General features: G+C 43.5%; 1 protein-coding gene and 1 long non-coding RNA gene across 3 annotated transcripts in view; one reads left to right on the forward strand and one right to left on the reverse strand.

Moving 5' to 3' along the window:
* Positions 1-3,663, reverse strand: part of LOC132822294 (uncharacterized) — a 77,225-nt gene extending 73,562 nt beyond the window's left edge. For both annotated transcript variants that reach the window (XR_009645430.1, XR_009645429.1), the window contains exon 1: positions 3,551-3,663. This is a non-coding gene — a long non-coding RNA (uncharacterized LOC132822294). The remainder of the gene's footprint in view (positions 1-3,550) is intronic.
* Positions 3,664-3,871: 208 nt separating this feature from the next.
* ippk (inositol 1,3,4,5,6-pentakisphosphate 2-kinase) overlaps positions 3,872-27,484 on the forward strand; it is an 82,807-nt gene continuing 59,194 nt past the window's right edge. The window contains exon 1 of the mRNA XM_060835494.1: positions 3,872-4,063. Within this exon, the coding sequence (XP_060691477.1) occupies positions 3,971-4,063 (93 nt within the window). The 5' untranslated portion in view covers positions 3,872-3,970. The remainder of the gene's footprint in view (positions 4,064-27,484) is intronic.

Raw genomic sequence — 27,484 nt, forward strand, 5'->3', positions numbered from 1 at the left:
ACTGAGAGATTGAGCCTGTGACTCATTCAGTGAAGCGTGACTTGCGTTGCCTACTATCCTTAGCTCAATTGGAAGTGCATGATTGAGATGTAAAATGGCTGCCACCACAGTGGGAAGAGGCAGAGTAAGTTTTTTTTTCTCTGAGGGAGGGGTCTTAAACTTTTCAAAGGGCAACAGAATGAAACAAACACACATAATAAAGGTGCAAGGCATCTGATATCATGTAATTCTGCATGCAGACTTCATAGATTGAGCTACGCTGTTGACTATAAATCTTGGCCATGAATTACCTTAACCATGTCATTGAACATCAAGAAGTAACTTTATTAATAGCTGTGAAGCACATTGGAGTTGTTCACTTCCTACGTGGAACTATAAAATGTCTTGCTGTTGAGTAGGGAGTCATCAGCTCCTTGTCATAGGAGATCATAAACCAGACTATATTTTGACTTGCCGCTTCCCCCTTTGAAGGGTTGTTGTGTGAAGTTCCTTTCACATCTTTAGGTATGACACTTCATGAGTCTCACTCTCTTTTTCTCAACAGCCCTTGTATACATCCACAGCAATTTTTTGCTGTAAGGGCTCTTTTTGAAAACACGTTTTAGAATTACGAATTAAAAATATCCATAATATTTTGGGGTTCTGATCCATGGGCATGACAAGAGGTTAATCCTGAGTATTAATGGTTTATGTATTATGTTGTTCAAGGTACATGAGTGATGGGCATTTTAAGATTAAGAACTGGATCACATACAAAGAAGAGACCTAGGACACTGGGGAATTATTTAGAAGATAGGGTGCATCCTGTGAAGAAACTTAATAATTGTGTCTTGTTTTGTACTTCACCAGCTTGCTTGGATCGGGTTAACAAAGAGCTCCTGATTGGATTTACGACATACTATTTTGTGTTTATGACCTCTAATTTTGCACATCTCCAATTCTTTCTTTTCATTTTGATTTCTTTTGATTTGTTCATTATGAAAGACCCATTTGAAAATCCAAATAGATCACATTGCCGAAACCTACTCTTTCCCTTACTTCAAATAATTCCAGATTATGTGACAACGGTCAAACATATTGCCTTTTGAAATCTGTACTGATTACCCTTTATAACAATCTGATTTGTTGATTTTTCAATTACATGTTTGATTAAAAAATTCCATTGTCAATTTTGACTTTCCATGTTGAGAAACTGATCACTCTACATCTGGTATGCTTTCTCTAACTTTGTTAATATGAATGTGTGAAATTTTCAAAGTTTGATTATTTATCAATTAGCTTCTGTATTTTCTGTCTTAAATGTCTATATATCTTTTTGTTATGAAATATTTCAATTGTTTCTTTTTCGTCTTTTCCTATCCTTTCGTCTCACAAAGAATGGTGGTTGATTGGTTAGAATGTTCAGAAAATTCTTCAGAAACTGTTGCAAATGCTCTTCTGAAGACTGGAACTATTATTTTTCTGCAGAGGAACAAGTGAATATCTGTAATGTATGTATTTATGCTTACTTCAGGGGAGATACTAAATGAGTATTTTGCATCAGTGTTTACGGTGGAAAAGGAAATGGAAGGTACAGAATGAAGGGAAATAAATGGTGAAAAATGTCCGTATTACAGAGAAGGAAGTGCTGGATGTTTGGAAATGCATAAAGGTGGATAAATCCCCAGGACCTGATCAGGTATACCCTAGAACTCTGTGGGAAGTTAGTGAAGTGATTGCTGGGTCCCTTGCTGAGATATTTGTGTCATCGATAGTCACAGGTGAGGTGCCGGGACTGGAGGTTGGTTGGAGGATGTGGTGCCACTGTTTAAGAAAGGTTGTAAGGACAAGCCAGGGAACTATAGAGTAGTAAGCCTGACATCAGTGGTGGGAAAGTTGTTGGAAGGAATCCTGAGGATCAGGATGTACATGTATTTGAAAAGGCAAGGACTGATTAGGAATAGTCAACATGGCTTTGTGCGTGGGAAATCATGTCTCACGAAGTTGATTGTGTTTTTTTGAAGGAACAAAGAGGATTGATGAGGGCAGAACGGTGGACATGATCTATATGGACTTAAGTAAGGCATTCGACAAGGTTCCCCATGGGAGACTGGTTAGCAAGGTTAGACCTCATGGAATACAGATAGAACTTGCCATTTGGATACAGAATTGGCTCAAAGGTAGAAGACAGAGGGTGATGGTGGTGGGTTTTTTTTCCAGAGTGAAGGGCTGTGACCTGTGGAGTGCCACAAGGATCGCTGCTGGGTCTACTACTTTTTGTCATTTACATAAATGATTTGGATACGAGGTATAGTTAGCAAGTTTGCAGATTACACCAAAATTGGAGGTGTAGTGGACAGCAAAGAAGGTTATCTCAGATTACAACATAATCTTGAGCAGATGGGTCAATGAGCTAAGAAGTGGCAGATGGAGTTTAAGTTAGATAAATGTGAGGTGCTGCATTTTGGGGATGCAAATCTTAGCAGGATAATGGTAAGGTCCTGGGGAGTGTTGCTGAACAAAGAGACCTTGGAGTGCAGGTTCAGAGCTCCTTGAAAGTGGAGTCGCAGGTAGATAGGATAATGAAGGCGGCATTTGGTATGCTTTCCTTTATTGGTCAGAGTATTGAGTACAGGAGTTGTTGTGGGTTGAGTACAGGTGATCTTGCGGCTGTACAAGACACTGGTTATGGCACTTTTGGAATATTGCGTGCAGTTCTGGCCTACTCCATATCGGATGGATATTATCAAACTTTGAAAGGGTTCAGAAAAGATTTACAAGAATGTTGCCAGGGTTGGAGGATTTGAGCTGTATGGAGAGGTTGAACAGGCTAGGGCTGTTTTCCCTGGAGCGTTGGAGGTGGACGGGTAACATTATAAAGGTTTATAAAATCATGAGGGGCGTGGATAGAATAAATAGACAAAGTCTCTTCCCTGGAGTGGGGAAGTCCAGAACTAGAGGGCATAGGCTTAGGGTGAGAGGGGAAGGATATAAAAGGGACCTAAGGGGTAATTTTTTCATGCAGAGGATAGTACACGTATGGAATGATCTGCCAGAGGAAGTTATAGAGATGTACAGCATGGAAACAGTCCCTTCGGTCCAACCCATCCATGCCGACCAGATATCCCAATCCAATCTAGTGCCACCGGCCAGCACCCGGCCCATATCCCTCCAAACCCTTCCTATTCTCATACCCATCCAAATGCCTCTTAAATGTTGCAATTGTACCAGCCTCCACCACTTCCTCTGTTCATTGTCCGATCAGAAGAAGTTTGCTGTCAATATTTTAGGAGAAACGTGTCGAAAAAATACAAGTTGTGCTGGGAATCAGACATCATTACGGTACTCATTCTGGTGAATCTCTTGTGGTATAAATAATACTAAAATAAGACTGTGACTTAATTTCGCATTTTAACACCTAAAACGTTAACTGTTGTTCTTGCTCCACAGAAGCTGCCAGACCTGTCGAACATTTCCAGCATCTTGTTTTTATTTCCATTTTGTTTTCATGTTTCGCTTTTGTACCTTGATTGCAAAACGACGATGTTTATGTTTAAGACGTATTACTTACGCACAGATGACCTGCATCAGTAATCCCGAAGCAACATGCACTTTGCGAAGAGGAGCTGGTACCAAGAACTGCCAAGGGACGTTTGAACGACCTTTGCATCAACCGAACTCGGCGATGCACGAGAACGGAGGGGGAGGGCGGGAAGAGGAGGAGGACCAATCACCTCGCACCGCCTTGCGGCGAGTTCACCAATCAAAAACCGCCCGGGACAGCACAACCAATCAGTGCAGCGATAGCGGCGTTAGAGGAGGGGCTTGGCTGGAGCGCGCACTTCCGTTAGTCGGGGGGCGGGTAGACGCTTCTCTTCCTGAGCGCGGTGCCCGCGGATGTCAGAAGCCAGGCACCTTCAGTCGATGTGAGGGGAGACGGAGAGGAGGCGTGGAAGGGGGTTTAGAAGAAACACCAAGGACCTGGAGAGAAATGGGAACGGTGATGGAAGTAAAGTATCTCGATGCAAATGAATGGAAGTACCACGGAGAAGGCAACCGGAGTTTGGTGGTTTCTCACGTTCAGGTTGGTCTGTTAACAACGCCGCTAGGAGACAATAATAACTGCAGATGCTGTGGAAGCCTGCGTTAATAGATGTGAAGCTGGAAGAGCACAGCCGGTCAGGCAGCCTCTGAGGAGCAGGAAACCCAACGCTTTAGGCCAAAACCCTTTATTAGGACTGGGGGAGGGGGAGAGGAGCCCAGAAGTAAATGGAGGGGCGGGGGGAATGTAAATGGGTGATAGGTGGGTGCAGATAGGGAGTTATTATGATTGGCAAGTGGAAGGATTCAGCGGACAGGTGTGTGGGAAGATGGCTCGGTGCTCGGGCGACTATCTGTGTGGAGTTTGCACATTCTCCCTATGCAGTAGGTTTTCCTCTGGGTGCTCCGGTTTCCACCCACAATCTAAAGATGAATGGTCATACTAAATTGTGTTGAGGGGTGTGTAGGCTAGGTGCATTAGTCAGGGGGTAAATATAGGGTAGGGGAATCGGTCTGGATGGATTACGCTTTGGAGGGTTGGTGTGGATTTGGGCTGTAGCACCTGTTCCCTGTAAGTGACTGTATAATTTTTTAAGAGTCTGCTCTTTGAGAGAAGACCGAGAACTCATGTCTTTGTGTACATGGGCAATTGATGTCTCTCCATGGCTTGCAAGGCAAAGAAGGTAGAGTCATACTGTGTCTCTAAGTGTTTGCTTCGACTGATAGAGGGATATGGAAACAAGAATGACAGTATGTGAGGGCTATGGGGATTCTCCACTTGTTGGGGAGGCATTTGATGGCAGTAATGTGGGCGATGGAGAAGATGTAGTTGAGGGCATCTTTAATTACAATATCAAAGCCAGATAAGTTGAGTTCTATTGACTACTTAGCTGTGCAGAAGATTTTGAATGCCTAATCACCAGTGAAAGAATTCTCTGATGAAGAGAAAGAGGCCAACAGTGAAGAAAATGGCCCAACTGTATTAAAGATTGGCTTAACCAGAACTCCCAACAATGAGGTAATCCAACATTGGAGTAGTGAAAATTTGTAAAATGTGGTTGCCCATGATAGTTGGCATCAGTACTTGGTCCGTGGTGATTCTGTAAATATAAACATAGGTTTAGGACTGAACCAGGGTTGATTATGATAACAATATTACTGTCTGTGAACGATCATTTTATAAACACTGTAGGAAACCTGTATATGTGGGACAAGCAAAGATTTGATGCCTTCAGAGGATGGAAGGTGAGCGAACTGAATTACGATGTAGGATAGATGGCAATAACAGAGAAGCTATTGTTGTCAGTTCATTTTATTTCTACATTAAATTTGGTCCAAACAACTTATACCAAAGCATCTCCAATCAATCACACATTATAACCTTTTGTGACTGTTTACCTCTGGTGTCCTCAAAGTATCTATCCTTGGTCTTGTCCTGTTCATATATTTCATTAATTTCAATTTTTATTGATGTAACTGTGCACAAACTTTCTGTAGCTTCTATAAATGGACTCCTAAATCTTTGTTGTGGTTCCTACTTTATCATGATCTCTCTATCTAGATGTCCCATGGATAGCCTCCGTTTCTCTACTGCCACTCAAAATTTGAATAACTTTTGCTTCCTCGTTTAATGTCTTTTGAACCGCTCTGCTCCCATTTGCACTATTTACAACATCTAAAACTTTTGCGATCAGCAAACTTGGATATAGTTTTATTTTCCTTAGTCATTTATAAATAGTGAAAATGATCAATGCTTCCCAACTTTTAAATCACCCAAAAAATGGGACAATGGCTATGACAGCAGCTTGCTTTGATTTTGTGTTTTTTAAATGTTTTGTGGAACTTCATAAATAGTGTCTATAAACATAATTTATCTACAGCTTTAGTGATGACTTCTCAAAATTAAACTTTCTTCATGAGGTATGACATGCCTGATCCCAATCCAAGATGACCAACCAGCTCATGATTTGCCCAAATGCTCATTTAGTCTGTCTATAATAGAGTTTAGTAATTATTGAAAAATAAATGTTAAACTAACAGGTCAAAAAGTTAGTAGTTTATTATCTCCTACACCTGTGATAATTAATGGAATAACTGGCTTATTCCTCACAGAAATCAAGTGACATCAGGTTATAGTCCAACAGGTTTATTTGAAATCCAAGCTTTGAGAGGGCTGCTCCTTTGTCAGGTGATGTGGAGGGAAGCATTTGACCACGCAAGTTGGTGTAGAGATGGTCACCAGGCGAATGACACTCTGGGAATTCTTCCACAAACTCCAAGATGTCAGCAGTGAGCCTCATGAGACAACTAACAGACCAGAACAGTCAGCAAAGAAATCTCAGTGCAGTAGCCAAAGAAGAAAGAGTTGATTTGGATCCCTCTGGAAGGTTGCTGCTCTAGGCTGTACATGTATGCTCCAGCTGTCAGGAGAATGCATGGCCATCGTCTCTATGCCTATATATTCTGTGCCCGTGTTCTTCCCTCTACTTCATCTGATGTAGGAGCAGTGATCCGAAAGCTTGTGATTTCAAATAAACCTGTTAGACTACAATCCAGTGCCGTGTGACTTTATCCACCCCAGTCCAACACTGGCATCTCTGCAACATTTTTTAATCCAAAGAAACGATTCATGAATTGTGTGTTTGGAATATTGAAGGGTCTATCACTTCCTTTGCTTATATATCAAATTGTGGAAGCTATTGCATCCTAGAGATTTACCAATCTCTTTTTAGTTGGAGTGGTGTTAAATCTACTGAATTGCTCCTCGAGCTTTTAGAGAATCTCTGGTCCTTTGCTGCGATCCACTCTGCACGTACCAATGTCACTCTGCTCCTGCACTCTTTACCGTTTGTTTATTAATTTTTCGTTTTTACTTCCAGAAAAACTGCTTGATATTTTTGTGAATTAAGCTATTAACGATTGCTTGGTAGTACAAAAGTTGAGGATTGCCTAAAACAAAATTGTTGCTGAAGGTTTTCATCTTGCACTCCTCAGGATGCATGAAAGAATACCAAATTTCAAAAGGAGCAATTTATAATTGACAAGGCATGGGGGTTGATTTACTAACAAATTGACTATGATCAAGGCATTGTCATGGATAATGTATTAGGAATCAATGTTTCACTGTCCTTTTGTTAATTTAAAAAAAAGTGCAATGCATGGACATGTTCCTTTTATCTGCAGAGGACAGATCCCTTGAAATATATGTTGCTCTTAGCAAGCAGAATTATGATTTGGAGATGCAGAATTAAGCCATGTTGCAAATTTGACTGACCTGAATTGTTTGTTAGCATAATTTTTAGTACACGCTGGATTGTTCAGTAAATGTTTTCAATTGCAAAATTATCTAATATCAGTTTACTTTCTGATGTTTGTAGAATAGGCAGATTGTGTACAATCAATGCTTTTGGCTATTGTGAGCAGCTGAACAGAGTCTGCCAATCATTGAGAACTGTCATTGTCATACCCGCTTTTATGATTTCATTTTAGAAATTAATTTGTTTTGTGATTCGTTAAATAGGTTTTGAAATAAGAGCAGAAATTGCTGGAAATAATTAGCATAATTTGAGGATAGCAACTTTAATGTTTCAGGTCATATTTCATCCGAGCTGTGAAAGAGAAGTGTAACAGATTTTCAGCAGGGACAAAGTCTTGGTAGTAAGGATTGGGAAGCAAAAGAGAAGGTTTATAATAGTACTTAAAGTAATCATAATACTCTGTGATGCATATTAGTTCAGTGATGTGAGTGCATTGAATTGGAGTTACGATGAAAAGTCATAGATCTAAAATGTGACTCTCTCTGCTTCCACAAATACTGCTAGGCCTGAGGTATTTCCAGTGCTTGCTGTTTTTATTGCAGATTTCCAAGATCTGCATTATTATAGGCCTTTGTTATTTGGCTACCATGTCACCTTGTTTTACCAAGTTGCTTGGTATTCAAGGTTAAGGAAGTTAAATATATTTCTTCTTTGAATTGGTGATGTCAACATCTTGAAGTCATAAAGAAGAGTTAAAATTCCATGTGAGATAACCAGGGTATGTTATTTTATAAGCACTGTTTATCGTCTCTCTAATGTAACACCTATAATGTTAAGTAAATACTTGATATGAAAGGTTACAGATGAAATGACATAGCGCATGATAAGGAAGTTATTTTTGAAAAGTCAATAGATCTGTTGTTTGCTTTTCTCATTCTCTCACTTGTGGGAGGTGAATGTTGCTTGGGATTGCCCATCCCTACTTGCCCTTGAGAAGCTGGTGATGAGCTGGTTGATAGGGGATTTAGTAATGATAACACTATTAAATATCAAGGACCTATAACTTGTTTCTTCTTGGAGGTGGTCATAGTTTGGCATTTGCATAGGGTCAGTGTTAGTTGCCACTTGTCAGACCAAGTTTGGACCCTCTTAGGTGGTGTTACGTTTGAACATGTACTGTTTCAGTATCTGAGGAGTCGAAAATGGTGCTGAATATTGTGTAATCATTGGCAAACATCTCCACTTTTATCCTATGATGGAGAGAAAGTCCGTGATGAAGCAGCTGAAGATGGTTGGAACTAGACCACTATCCTGAGGAACTCCTGCAGAGATACTCTGGAGTTGAAGTGACTAACCTATATCAACCGTAACCATCTTTCTATGTGTCAGGTTTGACGAGAACCAATAGAGGGTTTCCCCTGATTCTTGTAGAGTCCAGTTTGCTTGGTAACTCTGATGCTACACTCTGTTAAATGTGGCTTTGATATCAAGGGCTGGCATTCTCACCTCACCTCTGGCATTCGACTCTTTCTCTTTGCCCATGTTTAAACCAAGGCTGTAATGATATCAGAAGTTCAGTGAGAAAGTTGTTGCTGAGAGGTTTTACTTGATAGCCTTGTTGATGACACCTTCCATCACCTTTACTGATGATCGAGAGTTGGCTGATGGTGCAGTAATTGTCTGGGTTGGATTTCTCCTCTTTTGAACAGGACATAACTAGGTGATTTTCACACTGTTGGGTAGATGACAGTATTGTACTTGTACTGGAGCAGTTTGACTTGGTGTGGCAAGTTCTGGAGCACAAGTCTTCAGTACTCTTGCTGAAATGTTGTTAGGGCCCATAAGCTTTGCAGGATCCAATGCTTTCTTCTGTTTCCGGATAACACACGGAGTGAATCAAATTGGTTGTAGATGGGCATCTGTGATGCTCAGAACTACTGGAGGAGGCTAAGATAGATTATCCACTTGTCATTTCTGGCTGAAGATTGCTGTGAATGCTTCAGCCTAGTCCTTACACTGATGTACTGGGCTCTTCTATCATTGAGGATAAGAATATTTGTTGAGCCACTTCCCCCAGTGAGTTGTTTAATTGTCCACCATCATTCATGACTGCAGAGCTTAGATATGATCTGATGGCTGTGAGATCGCTTAGCTCTATCACTTGCTGCTTGTACTGTTTGCCATGCAATATGTCCTCCTTTGGTAGCTTCACCTTAGATTACACCTAATTTTTAGATAACCCTGGTGCTGCTCCTGGTATGCCCACCAGCACTCTCCATTGAGTGACCGTTGTTCCCCTAGCTTGATGGTAATGGTGGAAAGGGAGTTATGCTAGGCCATGAGATTGCAGATTGTGTTGGAGTATGATTCTGCTGCTGTTGATAGCCAACAGCCGGCAGCTGCTAGATCTGTTCAAAATCTGTTTCATTTTGCATGATGAAGGGTATTCGCAATGTCAAGGTCGGACTTCGTCTTCCTGATAATTGTTACGGTTGTCACTCTTTACTGATATTGTCATGGACCGATGCTTTTCCAGAAGGCAGGTGGGGTTGAAGTATGTGTTTTCCTCTTATTTGTTCCCAAATCAAGTTGGTGATGCAATCGAGCAGCTATGTCATTTAGAACGTGACCAACTTGATCAGTAATGCTGCTGCCAAGCCACCTCTTGGTGGTGGACATTGAAATCCCCCTACCCAGACTACATTCTGTACCCTTGGTGTTTTCTCCAAATATTGCTCAACATGGAGGAATACTGATTTGTTAGGTCAGGGAGGACAGTACCTGGTAATCAGAAGGTGCTTTCTTTTCCCGTGTTTAACATGATGCCATGACACTTTGTGTGGTCCAGAATCAATGTTGAGAACCCCGAGGGCATCTTTAACCTGACTGTATTTCATTGTGCGGCCACCTCTGCTGGGTCTGACCTGCCTGTGGTACAGGATACACCCAAAGATAGTGATGATGATGATGATGCCTGGGGTTTTGTCTGTAAGTATGACTGTCAAGCTAGTACTTGACTATTCTGTATGTAGTGTGGTGCTGGAAACGCACAGCAGGTCAGGCAGCATCCGAGGAGCAGGAGATTGCCATTTCAGACAAGAGCCCTTCATCAGGAATGAGGCTTGTGAGCTGAGGGGGTGGAGAGATAAAATGAGAGGGAATGCCTCGGAGAACATCTCTGGGACACCTGCACCAACCAATCCACTGCCCCCTGCTTGAACACTTCAACTCCTCCTTCCACTCCGCCAAGGACACGCACGTCTTGGGTGGCCTCCGTCGCCACACCCTAACCACCCAACGTCTGGATGAAGAACGCCTCATTTTCCGCCTTGGGACCCTCCAACCACACTGCATCAATGTGACCTCAGCAGTTTCCTCATTTCCCCTCCACCCCCACCTTATCCTATTCCCAACCTTCTACCTCTGCACTGCTCTCATGACCTGTCCTGCCTATCTAACGTCCTTCCCACCTATCTGCTCCACCCTCCTCTCTGACCTATCACCTTTTCCCCTCACTTCCATCTACCTAACACACTCCCAGCTGCCCCTCCCACAAGCCTAATTCCTGATGAAGGGCTTATGCCCGAAACGTCGATTCATCTGCTCCTGGGCTGCTGCCTGACTTGTGCTTTTTCAGCACCACAATATCAACTCTGATCTCCAGCATCTGCGGTCCTCAATTTCTCTTACTCTGTATGTAGGCAAGCAGGAGGCTGGAAGAATGCAGCAAGCCAGGCGGCATCAGGAGGTGGAGAAGTTGATGTTTTGGGTGTAACCCTTCTTCAGGTATGGGGGGAGCTGTAGATAAAGGGGGTGGCAGGGACAGGGTGGTGAAGTGGGGATAGGTGAAGATAGGTAGAAGGTATGACCTGGTTGGGAGGAATGAAACTGGTTGGTGGGAGGGAGGTTATTTGAAATTGGAGAACTGGATGTTGAGTCCTCTGGCCTGTAAGTTGCCCAGGCAGAAGATAAGATGTTGTTCCTCCAATAGGTGCTGTGGTTTGATTTGGCAATGGAGGAGTCCAAGGATGGTCATGTCAGAAAGGTGGTGGTTGGGGGAATTGAAATGGGCAGTGACTGGGATGTCTGGTTGGCCCCTGCGGATCCGGCTGCAATACTTGGTGAGTCATTCCCTAACTTTACATTTGATTTCCCCGTGGAGAGACCACATCGGGGGTACCTGATGTGGTAAAGTAGGTTGGAAGGGAGGCAGGTGAACCTGGAAGGACTGTTTGAGGCCCTGGATTGAGGTGAGGAAGGTGGTGTACTGGCAGGTATTGCATTTTTTCTGGTTGTAGGGGAAGGTGGATGGTGATTCAGTGGCAGGGGTGGCATGAACCAACGACTGTTGGAGGGAATGGTCCTTGTGGAAGGCTGAGAGGGATGGGGAAGGGAAGATGTTCTTGGTGGTGGGGTCTATTTGGAGTTGGCGGAATGATACGTTGGATGTGGAGACTGGTGGAGTGGTAGGTGAGGACAAGGGGAACTCTGAACTTATTGCGTTGTGGGGGACGGGGTCGTTTTGAGCACCTGTTGGATCTTGTCTTCCATATGGGAACCCTACAGCCCGGAGGACTCAACATTGATATCTTCAATTTCAATTAATCTCCCTCCCCATTTCCTGACTGACTCCCTTCCCAGCCCCTCTCCCTTCCAGTCACTGCTCCCTGCCATCACCCGGATTAATTCCTTCCATCGACCAACAAAGTCGTACCCTCAACCTGTCTTCATCTATCCCCACTTCACCACCCTGCCCCTGCTTCCCCCTTTATCTGCAGATTCCCCCCACACCCACCACCAGTCCTGAAGAAGTGTTACACTGGAAATGTCAACTTCTCCATCTCCTGAAGCTGCCTGGCTTGCTGTGTTCTTCAGCCTCTTGCCTGTCTACTTTGGATTCCAGTATCTGCAGTTTTTTTTTTGTCTTTGACTACTCTGTATATCAGCTAACTTTGACACGAGGCTCCAGATTTAGTAATGAGCACTTGGGCTAATCAGAAATTTGGCTTATAAGGGAATATAATGTTTGTTATTTGTACCTTTAAGTATTGAGGGGATTGGATGATCAGAGCTAAACCAATTGTCTTAGCAGTTACAGTGGTAATGTGCTTATACTGCTTGTTAATGTCAGAAGTTGCATGATACTATATCATAGTCTAACAGGTTTATTTGAAATCACAAACTTTCGGACGACTGCCCTTTCCTCAGCTGAAGACTTCAAAAGCTTGTGATTTCAAATCAACTTTTTTGGACTATAATCTGATGGCATGTGACTTATGACTTTGTCCACCCTCGTCCAATACTGACATCTCCACATCATGGCTGTTTGTTAATGGTTAAAAGATGTAGTTGTGTTAAAGCTAATTGAGGTGAGAGTTGCATTGTCTCAGGATAATGATGGATGTTGCCAAAATCCTATTTCATGCCTCTCATTTGCTCATCCTCTCTGCAGTCCTGACTCAAATATACGTAACTTGCAAGAACTTTGATTTCGCTGGACAATTACAAGGGCTGAGCCATTGCTACCTTCTACAATCCCCTACATCTGGTTTGTTTACAGTCACAATCTCATGTTCCTGACCATAAATCCAATCTGAAATACTCATGTCTGTACAGATCAGTAAGGGACAGGAGTCTGCCATTTGGCCTCTTCTGCTGACACCTAATGTAGATATGGTTGCAGTGGATCACAAATGTGTCCACCAACTTCTACGTGCTGCAGTTGCAACATAATCTTCATTCCTGCCATTTTTATGTGCTTAATTTAGAATATACTCCAGTTCTGCCCAAGACATTATTGCAGGACAAGCTCAAGGCTAAACTAGGCCCAGCAATTTTTCAGCTGCTTAATCTACGACCTTGTGTACACAATATGGTCAGAAGTGAGGATATTTACCGATTGTACACTGTTCAGCACCAGTTGAGTGTCTTTGGATTTTGAAATGTTCACATATAGCCATATCTGGATGAAGTACAGGCATTGGCTGGCAAGTGACCAGTAAAGTTTGCACAACGTAAGTGCTAGGCAATGACCAGTCCTTCGAAGGAGCAGTTTAGCTGTCACTGCTTGATGTTCAAGAACGTGTTCATTATTGAATTCTCTCCTCTTCTCCATCTACTCCTTTTCCACGCCCATCCCATTTATCTCTCAGCCCCCTTGGCCCACAAGCCTCATCCGTGATGAAAGGCTTATGCCTGAAACATTGACTCTACTGCTCCTCCGATACTGTCTGACCTGTGCTTTTCCAGCATACGAATAGCAACGATTTAGAGCCATATGGGCCAAGTGCTGACAAATGGGACTAAATTAATTTAGGATATCTGGTCTGCATGGACAAGTTGGGCCGTGAGGTCTGTTTGAAGCATATTGCTGAAGAGGAGAGTGAGAAATGGGATATTGTACACTTGGTAGGAGTTACATAGTTATGGAAGAGATAAGGCTTTACAGAGGGAATATAAGAGGTAAGGTATAAGATTATAGAACAACCTCAAAAGTAATCTCTGGTTTACTCCTGGTGCACAGGAAAGAATAAAAGGATAAAGGAGATAAATCAGTTGTTGAAAAGGTGGTGTATTGTTCACGGATTCAGGTTTTTGGATCATTGGGATCTCATCTGGGGCAGAAAAAACCTGTTCAGAAAGGGGACAACTCTCAACTCTGATCTCCAGCATCTGCAGACCTCCCTTTCTCCTAGATGGACAGAGAGGACATTTCAAGACAGTGGTGCCGAATCGAGGGTTTGGTCTGGGATAATGGAAGGGGAGATGAGGAAACTGGTAAAATTGATGTCAATGCCATGTGGTTGGAGGGTCCCAAGGTGGAAGATGAGAACTTCTTCCTCTGGATGTTGGGTGCTTGGATTTGGTCGTGGAGGAGGCCCAGGACTTTTATGTTCTTGGCGGAGTGAGAGGGGATGTTGATGTGGTCGGCCACAGGGCAATGGGGTTATTTGCCGCATGCATCCCAGAAATGTTCCCTGAAACGTTCTGTGAATTGGTGTCCTATCTCCCCAATGAAGAGGAGACCACATCAAGAACAACAGACACAGTAGATGAGGTGTTTGGATGTGCAGGAAAGTCTCTGTCGGATGTGGAAGAATCCTTTAGGGTCTTTGATGGAAGTGAGGGGGGAGGTGTGAGCACAGGTATGGCGGCAAGGGAAAGTGCTGGGAGGCTGTGATGGTTGGGGGGCATGGACCGAATGAGGGAGTTGCGGGGGGGAATGGTCTCTGCAGAATTCTAAGTAGCCGAGTAGATAGCAAGATAACTGAGAATGGTTTTGCATCTGAAAATAACAAGTAAATTAGAAAAGACAGAAGAGCAAGCCAAAGAACCAAGTCACTCTGAAGAATTAAACTGCATTTATTTCAATGCAAGGGGCCTTACAGCTAAGGCTGGTGAACTCGCCATGTTTGGGAACATGGGATTGGAACATCATAACCATTTACAGAAGGTTGGCTGAGAGATTGAGCTGCCAGTTGTGTCCATGTTCTGAGTTTTAGATGCAATAGGAAAGGTAGAAAGAACAACAACAGAGGAAGAGACTGGGTTTATTAATTAAGGAAAAAATTACTGCTGTAACGAGAGTCCTGAAAAATTATTCAGTGAAAATGTATGGGTTGAAATTATAAAGAAAAAAGGAGTGATCACTTTGGGATTGTACTATAGACCCTGCAATAGTTAGAGAAATTGAGGAGCAAACAAGTAGAGAAATCTCAGATATATGTAAGAATAATGTCATGGGTGATTTTAATTAGTCAAACATGGACTCAGACTACCATAGTTTTAAAGGTTTGGATGGTGAAGAATTTGTTAAAGGTGTTCAAGCAAATGTTCTTGATCAATGTGTATGAGAGAAGTGCAAAACTTGACCTTCTCTTGCGTAATAAGACCGGGCAAGTGGCGAACTGATAAGGCAACATTTTGGGTCTCATGACCCTAATTCTGTTTGCTTTAAAATAGTCTTAGAAAAGGATAAGCCTTCCATAAAAATTAGAGTTTTCATCGGAGTAAGGCAAATTTTAATGGTAAGAGACAAAAATTCTCAAAAGTTGGTTGAAGTTAACTTTAACATGAGATTGGCTTTTATTTGAGTAAAAAATGAGGTCTGCAGATGCTGGAGATCACAGCTGAAAATGTGTTGCTGGTTAAAGCACAGCAGGTTAGGCAGCATCCAAGGAATAGGAAATTCGACGTTTCGGGCATAAGCCCTTCATCAGGAATGAGGAGAGTGTGCGCCAAGCAGGCTAAGATAAAAGGTAGGGAGGAGGGACTTGGGGGAGGGGCGATGGAGATGTGATAGGTGGAAGGAGGTCAAGGTGAGGGTGATAGGCCGGAGTGGGGTGGGGGCGGAGAGGTCAGGAAGAAGATTGCAGGTTAGGAGGGCAGTGCTGAGTTGAGGGAACCGACTGAGACAAGGTGGGGGGAGGGGAAATGAGGAAACTGGAGAAATCTGAGTTCATTCCTTGTGGTTGGAGGGTTCCCAGGCAGAAGATGATGCACTCCTCCTCCAGCCGTCGTGTTGTTATGTTCTGCCGGTGGAGGAGTCCAAGGACCTGCATGTCTTCGGTGGAGTGGGAGGGAGAGTTAGTGTTGAGCCACGGCGTGGATGGATTGGTTGGTCCGGGCGTCTCAGAGGTGTTCCCTGAAGCGTTCCGCAAGTAGGCGGCCCGTCTCCCCAATATAGAGGAGGCCACATCGGGTGCAGCGGATGCAATAGATGATGTGTGTGGAGGTACAGGTGAACTTGTGGCGGATTTGGAAGGATCCCTGCAGGAAATGTAAACATCTACTATAAACCGACTGACTCCCACAGCTACCTGGACTACACCTCCTCCCATCCTGCCCCCTGTAAAAACTCCATCCCATATTCCCAATTCCTTCGTCTCCGCCGCATCTGCTCCCAGGAGGACCAGTTCCAACACCGCAGAGCCCAGATGGCCTCCTTCTTCAAGGACCGCAGATTCCCCCCAGACATGATCGACGATGCCCTCCACCGCATCTCCTCCACTTCCCGCTCCTCCGCCCTTGAGCCCCGCTCCTCCAACCACCACCAAGACAGAACCCCACTGGTTCTCACCTATCGCCCCACCAACCTCCGTATACAACGTATCATCCGCCGTCATTTCCGCCACCTCCAAACAGACCCCACCACCAGGGATATATTTCCCTCCCCTCCCCTATCAGCGTTCCGCAAAGACACTCCCTTCGTGACTCCCTCGTCAGGTCCACACCCCCCACCAACCCAACCTCCACTCCCGGCACCTTCCCCTGCAACTGCAGGAAATGTAAAACTTGCGCCCACACCTCCTCCCTCACTTCCCTCCAAGGCCCCAAGGGATCCTTCCATATCCGCCACAAGTTCACCTGTACCTCCACACACGTCATCTATTGCATCCGCTGCACCCGATGTGGCCTCCTCTATATTGGGGAGACAGGCCGCCTACTTGCGGAACGCTTCAGAGAACACCTCTGGGACGCCCAGACCAACCAACCCAGTCACCCCGTGGCTCAACACTTTAACTCTCCCTCCCACTCCACCGAGGACATGCAGGTCTGGAGGAGGAGCGCTTCATCTTCTGCCTGGGAACCCTCCAACCACAAGGAATGAACTCAGATTTCTCCAGTTTCCTCATTTCCCCTCCCCCCACCTTGTCTCGGTCGGTTCCCTCAACTCAGCACCGGCCTCCTAACCTGCAATCTTCTTCCTGACCTCTCCGCCCCCACCCCACTCCGGCCTATCACCCTCACCTTGACCTCCTTCCACCTATCACATCTCCATCGCCCCTCCCCCAAGTCCCTCCTCCCTACCTTTTATCTTAGCCTGCTTGGCACACTCTCCTCATTCCTGATGAAGGGCTTATGCCCGAAACGTCGAATTTCCTATTCCTTGGATGCTGCCTAACCTGCTGTGCTTTAACCAGCAACACATTTTCAGCTTTTATTTGAGTACATATGGTATATACATTTTGGAGAGGCAAGGAATGATTAGGGATATTCAACATGGTTTTGTGCGAGGAAAATAGTGTCTCAAACTTGACTGAGTTTTTTGAGGAATGAACCAAGAAAACGGAGGGCAGAGTGATAGACCTTGTTTACTTGGCCCTTAGTGTTGTGTGTGTTGCTGGGAAAGTACAGCAGGTCAGGCAACATCTGAGGAGCAGGAGAATCGATTTTTCAGGCATAAGCCAGTACCCTTCCACCGACACCCTCATCTGCCTGGCTGAATTTTGCCAGCAACACACTTGATTCTGTTCTCCAGCATCTGTAGTCCTCACTTTCTCCTTACTTGGAATTTAGTGAAGCTTTTGACAAGGTTGCACATGGTAAACTAATTAGTAAAGTTAGATCACATGGGATTTAGGATGAGCTTGCCACTTGGATATAAGCTTAGCTTATCGACAGGAGACAGTAATGATGGGAGATTGTATTTCGGACTGGAGGCCTGTGACCAGCAGTGTTCTGAAGGGGTTGGTTCTGGATCCACTGTTTGTCATTTATGTAAATGATTCCCATGAGAACATAGGAGGCATGGTTAATAAGTTTGCGGATGCCACCAAACTTGGCGATGCAGTGGACAATGGATATCTAAGATTACAAAGAGTTCTGGATCAGTTGGGTCAATGGGTGAAGAGTGGCGATTTGAAGTTTAATTTGGATGAGTTTGAGGTAGTGTGTTTTGCTAAAATGAACAAGGGAAGGGCTTACACAATTTAAGATAGGGCCTAGAGTAGTGTTAGAAAGCATAGAGTGCAGTACAAGCTCTTCGACACTTGATGGTTCCATGGGTTGGTGCAGCAAGCTGAAGCCTATCTATCCTACACTATTCATTTTCACCATATGTTTATCCAATGACCATTCAAATGCCATTAAGACGAGTGATTCTATTACTTTTGGAGGCAGAATGTTCTACATTCCTACTACTCTTAGTAAAGAAACTATCTCTGATATCTATCCAATATCTATCACCTTAAAGCTATGTCTCTTCATGCTAGCCATCTCCATCTGAGGAAATAGGCTGTCACTGTCCACCCTGTCTAACCCTCTGGTTATCTTATATGTCTCTATTAAGTCACCTCTCAACCTTCTTGCTAACAAAAACAGCCTCAAGTCCCTCAGCTTTTCCTCATAAGACCTTCCACAGTAAGTTGTCTCTGAACCTCTCTCCAATGCTTCCACATATTTTCTATAATGTGGTGACCAGAACTGTGTACGATATTCCAAGTGCGGCTTTATCAAAGCTTTGTACAGCTGCAACATGACCTCGTGGTTCTGAAACTCAATCCTTCTACCAACACTCTGTATGCTTTCTTAACAATCCTATCAATCTGGATGCCACCTTTTTAGGGATCTATGTACATGGACACAGATCTCTCTGCTCATCTACTCTGCCAAGAATCTTACCGTTTGCCTGGTACTCCTTTATTCCTGTTGCTCTTTCCAAAGTGAATCACCTCACACTTTTCCACATTAAGCTCCATTTGCTACCACTCAGCCTAACTCTGCAGCTTATCTATGCCCCTCTGTCACCTGCAGCATCCTTTGGGACTGTCCACAACTGATCTTGGTATCAAATTTATTAACCCATTCTCCTATGCCCTCATCCAGGAGAAATTGAGGACTGCAGATACTGGAGGTTGGAGTTGAGAGTGTTGTGCTGGAAAAGTACAGCACATCAAGCAGCATCCTAGGAGCAGGAGAGTCAACATTTTGGGCAAAAGCCCTTAATCAGGAATGAGGCTTGTGGGCTGGTGGTTAGAGATAAATGGGAGGGGGGTGGTGGGCTGAGGGGTAAGATAGCCGAGAACAGAAAGACCTTGAGTTCAGTTATATAATTCTTTGAAGTTTGTGTCACAGGGTGATTAAGAAGGCATTTAGCATGTTTGCCTTCATTGCTCAGATCTTTGAGTTTAGGAATTGGGATATTTATATTGAGGTTGTACAGGAACTTGATGAGGCCTCTGGAGTACTGTATCCTGTTCTGGTCACCCTGTTAAGGAAAGATGTTATTAAGCTGGACGGGATTCCAAAGAGATTTACCAGGATGTTACTGGGAATGGAGGCTTTGAATTATAAGTAGAGGCTGGACAGGTTGGGATTCTTTTTCTCTGGAGCATCGGGGGTAGAGAGGTGACCGACCTTAGAGGTTTATAAAATAATGAAGGGTGTACATAAGGTGAATGGCAATGTCTTTTTCCTATGGTAGGGATTTCAAGACTCTGGAACGTTTCAGTTGAGAGAGAAAGATTTTAAAGAAAAGATGAGGGGCAATTTACCTTTACACAGTAGGTTCGTGTTTGGGGTGAACTTCTAAAAGATGTGGTAGATATGGGAAGAGACAAAGTTTCAAAGACATTCAAATAAGTGCATGAAGAAAAAATTTTGAAGGGATATGGGCCAAACACAGGCAGATTGTTAGGTTCTTTTCTGAGGTTTCTCACACGAGATGCAATTTGCAAACACCAACTTTAGTTGAAGTTTATTAAAGCCTGTCCAAGCTAGGTGACCCCGTTTGACACTCTTCGCAGGCGTGCAAAGTCGAGTCAGAAGAGTCCCCAAACAAAGGGACTCTTCAGTTGGTAATGCCCACAGGTACTCGTGCCATTCCAATCCCCTCCCACTACCCGAATAACCACATGTTGCCCCAAGTACAATGGTAGGATGAGGTCATCCCCTGGGATAATTAAATGCCCTAATCCTGGTGGATCGTTATGCAAATGATTTCCTGACTCCATGATTCTTAAAGACGATGTAAGTGTGATATGTCCTAGCTTTGGGGCGACCCTGCAAACTCGTTCTGACTCCGCTACTTCCCCGGACAATGTTGGTGTGATATACTTTAGTATCGGAGGATGATCATACAAATGAATTTGATTGGCTGGGAATGGCCATGAAAGCATCCCTGAATGAAAGGGACTGAATGCAAGTTTAATTTGATTAAAGCAGTAGCATAATAATGGCTGCTGAAATGAAGTGTAGATTACAATGGATAGACATCTAACTTCCTGCATGCTGTCTGTGAGATAGAATGTCACCCCCTAATTTAGATTAAGATTATGGTTGGCATGGATTGGTTGGACCAAACAGTGTTTCCATGCTGTATGACTCTTTGAATTTGTTGACTCCATGGAACTGAATGGTTGCATGTGTTCTGGAATGGGTATAAGACTCATGACCATCTGAATTTTAAGTGTGAACGCAGGCACAATGGCTTAATATTTGGCGTAGTGGCCAAATGAAACATGGAAATTTTTTGGCAATACACCGATTCATCTTTTTAACAAACATCTACTTCCACTGTGATAGATAAAATAAGGGTAAACTTACAAATAACCTTGATAATATTAGAGTAACTGCATTCTATCTAAAACTTTAATTTTAATTTATTTGAATAAAATAGACATTATTTTCACTGCAATTCAGCCTTAACAATACATTCATTTTATCATTGCTAAATTGACGTGTGCACTAATCTCTGAAATTATTCATCCATGAGCTTTTAAGCCCTCGGCAGATTCTGTGACAAAACAATCCGCCTCTGAATGAAGCATGTGATTTTTTTCAAATCTGTCCTGTTCTATGCAGTCAAAGAAAAGGTGGTAAGACCAATATTGTTTATGACATCAGCTGTTTTTAAAGTAGAGATATACTTCATTGTGATTTTGGATGGTATTTGCAAAAAAAAGAAAATTCTGGTTCAGTGACTGGGCAATATTCCTTTTTAGGCAGAAAGCTGTGACCATTTGCTGCATTTGAGTTTAGATGTGTATCAGCTGAATGGATCAAGAGTGCGTCATTCATGTGTTGCACCCCATCGATGGTTTGAGTCTGGTTGTAATGCTTATTTTTAAGATGAGGACCATAGGATTTTTTTGACAATTGAAAACTTCATTTGCTCTTAATTATACCTACTGAAAGTGTGAATGACACTTACAGCACAGTGTTGTGTTCCTACCTTGAGCGAGACGACCTGGTTTCAAGTCTTATCTGCTCCGGGGTGTGCAATACCATCTCTAAATAGATTGATGGTGAACATATTTTTGAATCAGTGAAAGAGTTACACGGCAGGACTCTTATTACACAGTTGTTTTGTCCCTACCTATAAACCGAGAAGCCTATGTTCAAATCCCACTAACTCCAGAGTATAATAACATCTCCTTAATTTGATGAGAAAATATCTTGAGTACATTCAACACAATGCTTACATTTGTTGGCACCTGGCTTTCACTAGGTGGTGGTTAATATGTGGAAAAAATACCGAAGCGATTTAGTGATGCGGAAGGAAAATTCAGTTGTGTGAAAGAGCACTTGTGTGTATAAAGAGAAAAAGAAAACTTTGAATTCTTGTGTAGCAGTGGTAATGTCCCCAAAATTGAGCAAGGAGTTCTGGATTTAAGCCCCATCTGCTCTAGAGGTGTGTAACAACATCTCTGAACACGTTGATTAGAAAATAGAAAAATTAGCTTGAACCATGATGAGAGATTGATCAGTTTCAAGTAAATTTTGCTTTGAAGCAGTTTACTAATTCTCATAAAATATGGGTGTGGTCAAACCTTTCTTTTGCCAGGTTCCTTCCTTGTAGAGTTATGCTCTTCACTGAATAAGGGTCCAATATCTTGCTCAAGTGAATATTATCATGTAATTCTTCCAAAAATGACAGGAGACATGATGTGACGACAAATATTGATGGTCTGCTGCTATCATGCTATAATACTTATGTTAGCCCCTGTAACACAAGGATGAGACATGAGTCAAGTAGTGCTGAAGAATTTGAACTTGTATTATAGTTATCGCTATTTACAATTAAAGGCAGTTGCATTTCTAGTGTCAAGCAATTCAGGTACACTGTAGCAAGCTTTCCTGGGTGTGTCACGCTGCAACAGTTCTCAGTAAGGTGGAGACTAAGGGCGTTGATATTTCTCATGAATCTGTTCAGATGCATTATGACACGTGAAACAGGTGGGACTTCATTCCAGGCCTCCTAGTCCAGAAACAGGGACATTACCACTGCACCACAAGAGCCCCTCACTGAGACCTTTATACCATTTGGTCTGAGGTCATATGTGATGACATCATGAGCATTTTCATTAAAGGCTTAATGCGTATCTGCTGTGACATAAAACAACATTCATCCAATGTTCCCTTTCCCTTTGTTTCCTGTACCTTTTTTTGTTTTTGTGCAGACTTCCAAGGTTTTTGTTTGGCAGCAGAACTGGAAGTCAATGCTGCAGGCCAAATTGACATGCTATTTCCATATAAAGAACAAAGAAAATTTATAGCCTAGGATCAGACCCTCCAAGCCTGAGTCGATCCAAATCCATTGCCTAAACCTGTTGCCTGATTCATAACGATCTGTATCCCTCTGCTACCCACCTACTCATGCATCTGTTCAGATGCACCTTAAATTAATCCACCGTGCCTGCCTCTACTACCTCTGCTGGCAATGCCTTCCAGGCTCCTACCATCTTTTGTGTAAAGTAATCACCGCATGCATCTCCCTTAAACTTTTCATCTCTCGCCTTGAAAGCCTGATTTCTCGTTATTGAATCCCTCATCCTGGGAAAAAGCTTATCTCTATTGACTGTGTCTATACCTTTCATGATTTTGTAGACCTCAATCAGGTCCCCCCTCAATCTCCTTTTTTCTAATGAAAACAATCCTAACCTACTCAACCTTTCTTCATAGCTAGCACCTTCCATACCAGCCAACATCCTCGTAAGCCACCTCTGCACCTTTTTTAAAGTGTCCATGTCCTTTTGGTAATGTGGCAACTAGAACTGTACACAGTATTCTAAATGCGGGCGAACTAAAGTCTTGTACAATTTTAACATGACCCGTCAGCTCTTATAGTCAATAGCCCATCCAATGAAGGCGAGCATGCCATATGCCCCTTGACCGTTCTATCCACCTGTGCAGTTTCCTTCAGGGAACAATGGACCTGTACTCCAAGATCTCTCTGCTCATCAACTTTTCCCAAAGCTCTTCCGTTTATAGTATAGTTGGCTCTAGAATTAGACTTCACAAAATGCATCACCTCACATTTGCCCGGATTGAACTCCATCTGCCACTTCTCTGCCCAACTCTCCAGTCTACCTTTATTTCTCCTGTATTCTTTGACAGTCCCTTATGCTTTCTGCAACTCCACCAATCGTTGTGCCATCTGCAAACTTACTGATCATACCATCAGTGCCCTCTTCCGGTTCATTTATGTGTATCGCAAACAACAGTGGCCCCAGCACTGACTCCTGTGGAACACCACTGGTCACCTTTCTCCATTTTGAAGAACTCCCTCCAACTACTTCTCTCTGTCTCCTGTTGCTCAACCAGTTCTTTATCCACCTAGCTAGAACACCCTGCACACCATGTGACTTCACTTTCTCCATTAGCTTACCATGGGGAACTTTATCAAATGCCTTACTAAAATCCATGTATATGGCATTTACAGCCCTTCCTTCATCTATCAACTTGGTCACTTCCTCAAAGAACTCTATTCAGTCGATAAGGCATGATCTCCTCTGCACAAAACCATGTTGCCTATCTTTTCTAAATATAAATAGATTTTATCCCTCCTACCTTCTCCAACAACTTTCCTACCACTGACTTCAGGCTCACTGGAATATCCCTACTACCCTTCTACAGAGGGACAACATTAGCAACCCTCCAGTCCTCCAACACTTCACTTGTGTTTAAGTACATTACAAAGATATCTGTCAGGGCCCCAGCTATTTCCTCTCTCCCCACCCTCAACAACCTGCAATAGATCCTATCCGGTCCTGGGGATTTGTCCACCTTAATAGCCTTTAGCTTACCCAACACATCTTTCCTCCTTACGTCAAGTGTTCCTGAGTAAACAAACATCTATCTCTCATCTCAACACTCATCATGTACTTCTCTTCAATGAACACTGATGCAAAGTAATCGTGGAGAATCTCACCTGTTTCTCAGGTTCAGCACAACCTTCCTTCCTTATCTTTTAGTAGACCAACCCCTTTTTTTTAGTTACCACCTTGTTGCTTATATATTAATAAAATGCTTTGGGTTCTCTGAAGTTATTTCATGACCCCTTTGAGCCCGCTTGATTTAGTCTGCTCTCTTCTGATGTTGTCTTCAGTGTCATGTAAATGGATCTTTGCTGAATTTTGATTCTTTGCAATGCAGCACCGTGATTGGTAATGGCTTCAAATGGTGTGGGCTGATTGCACATCTTAGAAATCTATACTCATATGAAGGTTTTTGTGACTGGATTTCTGATATGTGCACTCTGTCTGATGCATCTTTGTTGTAGCTGTCTGCCTATTTGCTGATGAAACTGTTACATTCTTCTCTTTTGAAGAAGGGAAAGTCCTATGTGTTTTCCTTCTCAATACTTTGGATGTGTTTTTAATCTCTTGGGTGGTTATGATGCTGGAACTACACATAATGTTAGTTTGCCACTGCTGGACCATTAGTATCTTCCAGGGAAATGAATTGGGTATTTGAGCTGAACTTGCATTTGGGCAGTGTAGTGATTCTACACCTACAACTACATGAAATTTAATAATATCATAAAATAAGAGGCAGGGTTAAAGTGGTGCTGGAAAAGAACAGCAGGTCAGGCAACATCCAAGGAGCAGGAAAATTGACGTTTCTGGCAAAAGCCCTTCATCAGGAATAGAGACAGGGAGCCTGCAGGATGGAGAGATAAAGGAGAGGGGGATGGGAGTGGGGAGAAAGTAACATTGAGTACAAAGATGAATGGGGATGGAGTGGATAGGTGGGAAGGAAGATAGGCAGGTAGGACAGGTCACTAGAGCGGTGCTGAGCTGGAAGGTTGGAGCTGGGGTAAGGTGGGGGGAGGGGAAATGAGGAAACTAGGAAGTCCACATTGATGTTCTGGGGTTGAAGTGTTCCGAAGCGGAAGATGAGGCATCCTTCCTCCAGGCGTTGGGTGGTGAGGGAGCGGCAGTGGAGGAGGCCCAGGACCTGCATGTCCTCGGCAAAGTGGGAGGGGACTTGAAATGTTGGGCCACAGGGCCGAAATAAGAGAGTCTTTTGTGGGCTGTACCATTGAGTGGCCCTTATTGAGATGTGTATCTTTTAGGATGCATAGTTTTATTATGTTGGTACTAGTTCTTGTAACCGTTTTGGCACTTCAGATTAGACCATCCGAAGCATAACCCACCCAGACCCATTTCCCTCTGAATAATGCACCTAACGCTATGGGCAATTTAGCATGGCCAGTTCACCTAACCTGCACATCTTTGGACTGTGGGAGGAAACTGGAGCACCCGGAGGAAACCCATGCAGACGCTGGGAGAAAGTCACCCGAGGCTGGAATTGAACCTGGGACCCTGGTGCTGTGAGGCAGCAGTGCTAACCACTGAGCTGCGTGCCACCCCTGAAGTATGTTGACCTGTCATTTGGGTGCATATCAAGCAAATTAGGTCAGTTTTAATTTGAGGAGCTGGTGTTGGACTGGGGTGGACAAACTTAAAAATCACACAAGACCAGGTTATAGTCCTAACAGGTTTACGTGGAAGCACCAGCTTTCGAGGCACTGCTGCTTAATCAGTTTGTGTGGAGCAGGACCATAAGACACAGAATTTATAACAAAACAACAGTGTCATGTGGCTGAAATATATTAAACAAACTTAAATTAAATCCTTCATCTTTTCGAATGGTTTAGCTAATTTTGGTTCATTAATGTGTAAATCCCAGAACTCTGTTCAAGTCACATTCTCAAGATAACTTAAGGCTTTCCAACAAAATGTGTCATCTCTGCTCAGACAATGCATTAAAGGTGAGAGGTTAAAGTCTGTCTGTATCCCAATCTTGAGTCAGACTGGTTCTATTTCTCAAGTGGAATTTACAGAATCTTACATGGATTGACTGTAGGTTATGCATTTTTTTGAGCAAAATAAAACATAATTCTGCAAATACAGATTCATCCCATAAACTTGTGTCTGGGTGCGTGTGGATGTGAGGGTGTGGCTAAGCTTGGTAAAGTCTGTGTTTAAGTCAGATGGGGTACAAGCCTGAGAGAGAGTGGCTGTCTACATAGTGCAGTGGGGCCACCCTGACATAAACCCAAGGTCCTGTTTGAGGCCATCCTCATAGATTTTGAACTTGGCTATCAGCTTCTGCTTAGCCGCCTTGCGTTATTGTTTGTTTGTCCTGTAGTTGGCTTTGGAGGACGGTCAGGCGAATGTCCCAGACCAGTTGAAGTACTGGGAGGGAACACCATTGCCTAGTGATTGTTGTGCAGTGTCGATTCATCTGTCCATGTACCTGCTGCATACATGATGGGACGTGTCCGTGTTGCACGTGGGAATGCCTGCCACCAGGTATGCGGCAGGTGCTCATGTGACTTGGCAAATGTGGTCTCTCCTATGCTGCAGGCAAGGATGCCCTGAGGCATGCTATGTTGGCAAGACTGAGCAGATGCTATGACAATGGATGAACGGACACCGCATATCAGCAGGCAAGGGTGTTTCCTCCGAGAACACCTCAGCAGTGCGGGACATTTTGGCCTCAGGCTTTTGGGTGTGTGTCCTCCGAGGCAGACTTCGGCACAAGCAACAACACAAAGTAGCCAAACAGAGGCTGATAACCAAATTCGGTACCCGTAGAGATGGCCTCAATTGGGACCTTGGGTTCGTATCACATGACAGGTCATCCCGTTGCACTATATACTCCCTCTCCCACTCTCTCTCGCTCCTACATACTCTCACACTAACGTAGACCCTCTCTCATACACACCTTCTATCTCATATGTACGTACACACCGCATTCTCACCCTTGCACGCACTTTCACAGGCTTGTACCCCATCCCTACACTTGACTAAACGTACACACTCAAATACACACACTGTCTCGCAGGCACTTGCATACACACCTCCGTTTCTCCTGCAAGCGCGCACATATCAGCTTATGAGATGAATCTGTATTTGCAGAATTCTTTTATTTTGCTCAAAAAATGCATAATCTACAGTCAGTCTATGTAAGATTCTGTAAATTCCACTTTAGAAATAGAACCAGTCTGGCTCAAGATTGGGATCCAGACAGACTCTGACCTCACACCTTCAATGCATTGTCTGAGCTGAGATGACAACTTCATGTTTTCTAACAAAATGTATCTTGAGAATGTGACTTGAAAGGAGTTTTGGGATTTACATATTAATGAACCAAAACTCGCAAAACTATTCCAAAAGATGAAAGATTTAATCTAA

This window comes from Hemiscyllium ocellatum, chromosome 14, assembly GCF_020745735.1.
Source record: "Hemiscyllium ocellatum isolate sHemOce1 chromosome 14, sHemOce1.pat.X.cur, whole genome shotgun sequence".
Lineage (NCBI taxonomy): Eukaryota > Metazoa > Chordata > Chondrichthyes > Orectolobiformes > Hemiscylliidae > Hemiscyllium > Hemiscyllium ocellatum.